At 43.0% G+C, this 8,172-nt stretch overlaps 1 protein-coding gene across 11 annotated transcripts in view; it reads right to left on the minus strand.

Annotated features, from left to right (window-relative positions):
* Window positions 1-8,172, minus strand: part of INPP4A (inositol polyphosphate-4-phosphatase type I A) — a 203,496-nt gene that overhangs the window by 10,549 nt on the left and 184,775 nt on the right. For all 11 annotated transcript variants that reach the window (XM_025207241.1, XM_014521173.2, XM_025207237.1 and 8 more), the window contains 2 exons: window positions 6,685-6,797; window positions 5,642-5,796 (listed from right to left, as the gene is read on the minus strand). In XM_025207241.1, coding sequence (XP_025063026.1) covers window positions 5,642-5,796; window positions 6,685-6,797 — 268 coding nt within the window. The remainder of the gene's footprint in view (window positions 1-5,641; window positions 5,797-6,684; window positions 6,798-8,172) is intronic.

An 8,172-nucleotide genomic window follows, 5' to 3' on the forward strand; every position in this document is an offset into this window, starting at 1 on the left:
GATGTGTGTTGGGGGTATGGTAGGAGGTAGGGAGGCAGCCCCACCCACCTCGTCTTGGCTGCAGTGCAGAGTTCCCGGCTGCAAGGCTGGGGCCCATAAGGCATTACAGTGGGTCAGCCCAGCCCAGCCCAGCCCAACACAGCTCCAGCTGCAAGGCTGAGGACCGCACGGTGCGGTACAGAACTAACCCATCCCAGCCCACCCCAGCTGTGGCGTGCAGTTGCAGCTGGGGGCTGGGACCCATGCAGTGCGGCCTGGAGGCAGCCCAGCCCAGCCCAGCCCATTCCCTCCATGCCATGCCACATTGGTCCTGGCCTTGCAGCGGGGAACTGTGCGCCACAGCTGGGCTGGGCTGGGCCATGCTGGTTCTGTGCTGCACCGTGTGGTGCTGGTGCCTGGCCTTGCAGCCAGAACCACGTTGTGCCAGGCCAGGCAGTTCACTGGCTGGGGCCGGTGGGGCTGTTCTGCTTCCCTTGGCTCCAACCAAGGCTGCTGCTGCTTCTGCCCCTACCCCTGCCATGTTGCTTTGGGTGGGCAGGCGGGAAGCTTCAGTGGGAAGCTCCTGCCCAGCACATGGAGTTCCAGCTCCAGCTCCTGGTTGCCTTCCACCTGCCCAGTTTAAAGAGCAGCCCCTGCGGGTAGGCAGAGTGGGTGGAAGGCATTTGGGAGCTGGAAGTGGATCTCCATGCATTGGGCAGGAGCCTCACAGTGAAGCTTCCCTCTGCCAACCTGCCTGAAGCAGCACAGCAGGAGCTGCAGCTGGAGGCAAGGGGAGAAGAATAGTCCCACTGGCCCTGGTCAGTGAGCACAGTTTCCGGTGGGGCTGTTCGTGGTGCAGCTACAGCTGGCTGGGTGCTGCTGCACTCACCTTGCCTCCAGCAGCCACTCCTCCTCACACTCCTGACCCTGCTGCACACACTGGGCAGGTGGGGAGGGATGGGGGGGAGCTTCAGCCCGGCTGCTCCCACTGGAGGTGACGGGAGCAGAGGAACATCCGGCTGGCTGCACCTGCACTGGGAACAATCCTACCAGGAGCTGCATGCTGGCTGGGTCCGGGGCGAGTGCAGGCACAGGCTGCCTGGGTGGGGCTCAGCCCCTGCAATGCTCCACATGGGGCTGAGCCCCACCCGAGCCGAGTTAGCCACTGATGCCATTGACAGGCTTTAAACCACACCCCTGCCTACATACAGGAACAAGTTGTCCATAGAACTTTGAAGTTTAATAAGATGGTATTATGTAGTCACCAAAACTCACAGTACTGCAACAAATGGCTTTCTTGCAAAACCTGAAAGGATTGATATTGACTGTGCATGTTGAAAAGTTATTTTTTTAACTCACCAGTTTTTTTTTTAAAGAAAAATAAATCTTACAAGCATCTTGCTTATTTGAGATCAGCAATATGCAAAATGTGATGTTTTACAGATTCTATATTTTAGTTGTCCATGCGTAAGAAAAGACTAATACACATTTTTTCAGAGAGAGAGATATTTCCCTAACTGCCTAACTCAAAAACAGCTGAATAGCTGGCTCAGAATTTAACAACTAAAACATATTAATCTTTGGGATAAGAACAGGAATGGAAAGCGTCAGCTGAAAAGGAAAACAAATACGAGGAAGTCGTGACTATGTGAAAATGGGTTATGTTATAAATGTTATACCCATAATTAAATTTTGAGATGATTTATCATTTTCTACTTCAAGAAGTAAGAAATATTGTACTTTCCCTGGTGGAGTAAAATGTTTTGTTTCCTGAATTAATATATCAGCAACAATTACTGTACAAAGAGTTTTAGGGAATATTTCACCTATCAGACACATTCCTGATGTATTTCAAACAGAATGAAAAGGGAACAACTTTGTTTAATTTCCTAAATGTCCCAAAGAACTGTTCTGCATCTTGGACTAACTGCAAATTTTCTCTCAAAAAACAATATATTACCCTGAGCGGAGGTAAGCAACACTGAAAAGATCCAACGAAACCACCTTAAAAGGCATTGCTGAGAGTGATTCAATCCAAACATGAATGTCAGAATTTTGCATTTTGAGCTTTTTGGCTTAATTTGCCTCTTAACTGATAATATGTCCACAATTCCTGGGCATGTAGTCATACTTTTATTTCTTGTATGCTGTGTGGAAGATTGCCAAATTTGATTAGGGTCTAAGAAATTCTCATTGTGTTAAAGAAAGGGGTAGTTATTCTAAGAACAACAGAGAAACAATTCCTTCTTTTTTAAGGCAAAAGTTATAAAACTATACCTAGAATTAACCCTAGGTTATTTCTTTAACTTCCCTGCTCACTGAAAAGATGTGGTGATTACTACATGTCAAGGAGAGAAAAGTGGTGTAATTTCATGTTGAAGTCATTAAGAATTTTAAAATGAAATAAAGTTGCTGCTAAACATGAGACCCTAGGTCCTTTACCCAAATGAAAAATTGATAGTAGATTTTCTCAGTATGAACCCCCAAATGAATTCTGGGGTTTTGTGCTTTTTTGAAAACACCTCTCTATTTTGCTTGACTGCAGTAAGTCATAAACAGGATTTTCCACAGTGACTGAAGGCCAAATCCTTCCAATTATGAGAGGATTGTACCAAGTTGTCCCAATCCTAATAGGTCCCCCCAAACTACCAAGGAGGTCCTTGGGACAGAGCAAGTGGGATCAGGAAGAGGAGGATGCTCATCAGCAGGGATCCTGGTTTTCTCTGATATAAAAATATCCCCAGTTTTTGGTTTTAAAAAAGTAAGCGCAGATCCACATTCTTCCGTGATTAAAATTAAACGCCACTACAAAGATATCTATGTATTTGTGGCGTTTCATTTTAATAATGGAAAAATGTGGATTTGGAAGTTACTTCTTTAACCCCAAAATTGGGGATTTTTTTTAAATCAGAGAACCAGGATCCCTGCTCATCAGCAGGACCTTCAGCTAGGGCTTCTCTATTCCCTAGGGCTTCTCTATTCCACAGAAAGTTACTTCAGTCACAGCCTATGGCGACTGTCTAAGAAACTCCACTTTGAATTCAATCCTAAGCAAGCTGCCATTGTCTGATGGAATAGATAGAAGAGCCAAAGATTTCAAAAGAGGCAAGAATTTTTTATGGTGGGATCTTTTATTGGACCAACTATGTAGTTGGGATAAAGTTAGACAAGCTTTCAAATATAAGACATTCTTCTTCAGGTCTGATTACAGGAAGCTAGGCACAGCAAGCAAATAAGGTGTGGACTCTTCCATTTTTGTTTTACTTATGGAGGCTCCTTAGAGGATTAGGAGTATCAAACATATGGCCCATGGAATCACTCCACATAGCCTGTTGGCCTACCAGCAGGCTCCCAGAAGTTGGGAGCATAGCCAGTGGTGGGTGGGGCTTGCTGTGGGCCTTGGTGGACATGGCCCTTGGAGATCAGTGAACTAGTGAACACTGTGAAACAGCCCTTGGTTGCCCTGCAGAACCAGACCCACTGCCACTGTTGTGGTGGCCACACCCACCACCCTATGGCAGATCTGGCTTAGAAGGAGCCGTGCAGTCTGGATACAGATGGGTGACCACATAAGTTTAACACCTGTCTTAGAGTTTGTGAATGTGTGGAGTGCATGTGTCAAAATAGAACCATTAATAGGTCCTTGAAAGCAAATCTTCAAGTCAATTATCTAAATCAGGAAGTTTTATCCAGGTTAGAAAGTTGTTGTCCAGAGCCGTTCTATTGTGTACCGTTCAGCAATATGCCTGTTTCATTCTTGTCAATGTTTTTGCTATTGTGTTTGTGAGGAGAGGGGGCAAGAATAACAAAATAGTAGTTCATGTGAAACAGTCAATGAAATTTAAGGAGATTTATGTTAATGAGCTATAAAGATAACTACCTTGGTCTCCATACTTCCTGAAGACTAACAAAGTAAATTTTGTTCCCCTCGTTTAAGCGACCTCCTTTGGCCAAGGATCTAAGATGGGAGTAGACAGTCAGTTATGTCTGTCAGCAGTTAAGATTGTTGTGGCTGGCATGTCAGACAGCATCTTAAAGGAAAACAGTCTCCCAAGTAGAAAATCAACAGAAAATAATTTCAATTATTTCTTGTGCCTCCCCTCCTCATTTGATTGGATAATTTACTGAATTAACTTGATGTTCTAAAAATCATCGTTAAACTACTAATCTACTGAGTCAACCCCAACTGTAACACGGATTTGATAACTGCATTGTTCATTTTTTACTACCTTGGGGAAATGATAGTGATTTAGCTAACACAATACATTTGTCTAATATTGTATTTTCTCATTGATTATCCTTTTAAATAGTTTCTTAAATAAAGATCTATCCAAATCATACAGGGCTGATTTTTCTTTCACATTTGCAACTGAGCTGAAAATTCAGAAGCAAAGGTACTTACATGAATTATTTGGGAACCACTTAGCACTACTTCTAAATAGATAATTTTGTCCCTGATAATGCTGTGCCAAGGTATCTTCGTTTCTAACAGCAAGGGATGAGTCCTTTCTGAATGTCCCTTTTTCACATCCATTATTTATATATCCACTAGCAAAAAGCCCTTAAACCAAATGAGGGTATTAAAGGCTACTGGCAGACCTAGGAGTGAAAACACTCAAAAACAAAATTTACTACTGTTAAGAGGCTGTAGTTTCTTTCATGCAAGTTATATTCTTTTTAGGCAATTGAAGATTAAGAAAGGGTCAAACAGCAAAAACATACAGAAAGGATAAGAGAATTGAACACTCTAGAGAATTTGGTGAGAAGACACACAGTACAGTACATTCAGTAAGAGTGAATGTTGAAAGCAGGACTCAACAGCATTGTTGAACTACATCGATAGACTAAAACTGGGTTTCTTATCCTTTCTTTTGGTATGCGAAATACGGAGTTTTTCAGCAGTGCTTGAAACAAGGCATTGAACAACAGTAAACAGGTTTTCTTTTTAGTACAGTATTGGATTCTGCAAACACGTCTGCTGCTTCAGAATACAGAACATTGTTAGATTGATATGACAAAAGCACACTGACAGGTTGTGATGGAGTTTGGTTGCTGTATCGTGAGACATTCATATTCACAATTTGCCTAGTGAGCAAACTGTTTCACTGATAAGGAAGTAAGCATAGCAAACCAGTGCAACCTGCAGATGTTTATCCTTCATAGAGCAGCAATAGGATACAGGTCATCTCTGAGAAAACCACCTGATCAAAACTGGATTAAAAGGCAGCAGCACCATGGCAGCTAAAGAAACATCAGGACTGTGCAGCTTTTGAAGGGACATCAGCCTTCTGCTGTCAACTAGCAGCTCAGCACCGAGTCTGCTTGAAAATTCCTTCATACACAATCCTTTGAAAACTTCCAATACACTGCTGAAAACTAATGGCACAAACCTTTTTTGGCCCTTGCTAAAGAGCATATCATATAAATTTGGCAACAATCGGTTTTATGTTGCGCAGGTCAATGAACACTATTTTCTGACAGAAAAAAAAAGATCAGAGAAGCAGCTATTTATATTCTGAGGGGTTTATTTTACTTTATATTTATTTTTTTGATAGAACTGACCCATATCCAAAAAAAAAAAAAAAAAGAGAGAGCCACCCATCTGCAGTTTACATGGATACTGCATTAGGAATAAGTGACTAGCAAGCAGTCCAGCTCTTACCTCCTCATGCACTCCAGAGCCTGGGTGAAAACCTGGGGAGCCATCCCATGTTCATGCTGCAGGATCAGGCACTGCTCTAGGGTCACGGACATGGCTGTTCTATCCTTGGCACTTTTACAGCTTGTAAATCGAACACCATTTAGTCTGCGGCATACCTAGAAATAGAATACACAATTCATCACTTCTTTATGGAAAAACACTCTGGCAAAGAGAACACATTCCCTCTTCTGGAGTAACACCAATAAGATTTTTGATCAACTCATTTTATTGACATCAAAAGGCATATTACTACAGCCAGTACGATCGGATGAATGTGTCTCTAGTCACTCGTGGTGTGGGAAAAAAGGAACACAAGACTGGACGGGATTTCCTGGGCCACTGAGACCAGTCCCTTGAGTTTGCAGGTAATCGTTAACCAGAGGAATCCCCAATTCAAACCCTTACAATTACCAGGGCTGATAGCACTAATACCAAGAACACCCCATATAAATAGTCCCTAGGTAGAAGCAGGAGAGAGAAGGAAGTTACTGAGCCCTTGCCACTGCAATGACACAGAAGTAGTTGGTCACTATGTGCTCAGAAGTTCCTATCTTACGCTTTATGTTATAGAAGAAAGCAAAACCCCTATAACTTGTGTCAGTCTGACGGAAAAGAAAAATTTCTCCTAAAGTTGTTTTGAAAAAGATACATTCAACCAAGATGGGAATAGCCATTTTTTTTAATTTTAGTAAATATTTTTAGAAGTCTTCAATCCATTTTTTCCTGACATCATCTTGTCACAACGCTATTATTCTCAGGGCTGGTGTTGAATGGCACTACCCCATACTAAAGCAGTGATAGCATTTGAAAGGAGATGCTTTCCTTTTCTGCCTCTCAACTTGGAGGTGTGAGGAAGAGAGCATTTCAAATTTACTTGCAAGGGAATGGAGAAATTTGGAAATACAAGTGAAAATAAAAATACACATGTGAAAAAAGAAAGGGGAGTATGTATTGTACACATTTAAAAGACCATAAGATTGTAAAATATTTAGAATAATGAATACCTCAGCAGCTTGCCAAAGAATATCAACATTTTTATTTTTCCTTGCATGTACATTCTGTCCCAGAAATCTTAACAGCTCAGGCAGGCACGTCTGACTACGAGATCGAGGTAGGCCTACAAAATAAGAACAACTCTTTTACTGGTGTGCTCAGTTTCTACACATGGAAGGTTCATCTCAGTTGTTAGAAATAGTGTTCCAGCTAGAAATAGTCTCATAATCTCTACAATGCATAAAAATTTCATAATAGCTAAGTCTATTACCAGCAAACTGAAATACAACTTTACTTAAAGCTAAATTCAATTTAACAAATATTTTAAAGTGGTACTTGGCTTAAATACTATACAGCATAATAAAAATCACTCATATTTCTTCCTTCCAGAAGCCATGGGGTAATGGGAGCCAATGTTTTTGGCCAGAGTACCACAAATTAAGCACCATGCCCTCCTGAGTGCCACTCTGATCCCCAGAGCTGCCCCTAGGGGTATGCAGGGCCCGGGGCACATCAGGGGGAGTGGGGTGGGGGTGGGTGCAGAAGCCGGCGGCAGCATCAACAGCAGGCGGGAGGGGAGGGGGAGTTGCTGAGTGGCCAGAGACGACAGAGGTACTGTACGGCACTGGCCGTGGGGCCTCCCAAAGCACAGGGCCCAAGGCAATTCCCCCGATTCACCCTCCCGGGGACAGCCCTGCCAATCCACTTCCCTTGTCCAATCCATTGCTCTGCTTTCTCCTCCCTGCCCTATGCTCCCTGCCTGATCTTCTGCTCTATTTTGTGCTTCCTGCCCTATCTGCCACTGTGCTGCCTGTCCCCTCCCTGATCTACTGCACGTCAAACAGAGAGGCAGGGAGAGAAAAAGTATAAAAGTGACTGTTTTCACGGTATTACCAAATACCATTATTTATACTTGTGACATGCAGGTTGGTCAGCCCTGTCATAGGTAATTGTACATTTCCCCATAGAAACTTTAGAGATCTCATTTTACATTCTGCTCCCCTTTAGTTTATGATATCACAGCTTCCAGAAACTCTCGTTCCTGACAGTGTTACTCAGTCAGCTAAGCCATTTCTGAGTAAAACGAGACACCGTCACCCAAAGACACTGATAGATTACTTGTTAGCAATGAACAAAATTAATTAAGGTCTTTGATAAGATTCCCATTGAAGGTAACAAGCAGCTGTTCAAAATGCCACAGAGCTTTCAACAATAATTTCCTCTCCCCTTCCTCACATCCAATATAGCGTTTGCCAGATAAGTATCAAAGGACTTAACAAATATTATTCAATAGAGTTTTAAAGCAGAAACTACAGTGTACACAGTCAGAAACTGTGACTAGGTTAATCATAGAAAGTTAGGGTTGGAAGGGACCTCAGGAGGTCTTCTAGTCCAGAGTTCCTAGGTGGGACTCAAGTCACAGCGGTGAAACCAGAAGTGCCACGGCAATACTTCCAGTTTCGTTTTTGTGTACTTTGATTGGCTGCAGAGGGGCCCCC

This window comes from Alligator sinensis, unplaced genomic scaffold (assembly GCF_000455745.1).
Source record: "Alligator sinensis unplaced genomic scaffold, ASM45574v1 scaffold144_4, whole genome shotgun sequence".
In the NCBI taxonomy this organism is placed as follows: domain Eukaryota; kingdom Metazoa; phylum Chordata; order Crocodylia; family Alligatoridae; genus Alligator; species Alligator sinensis.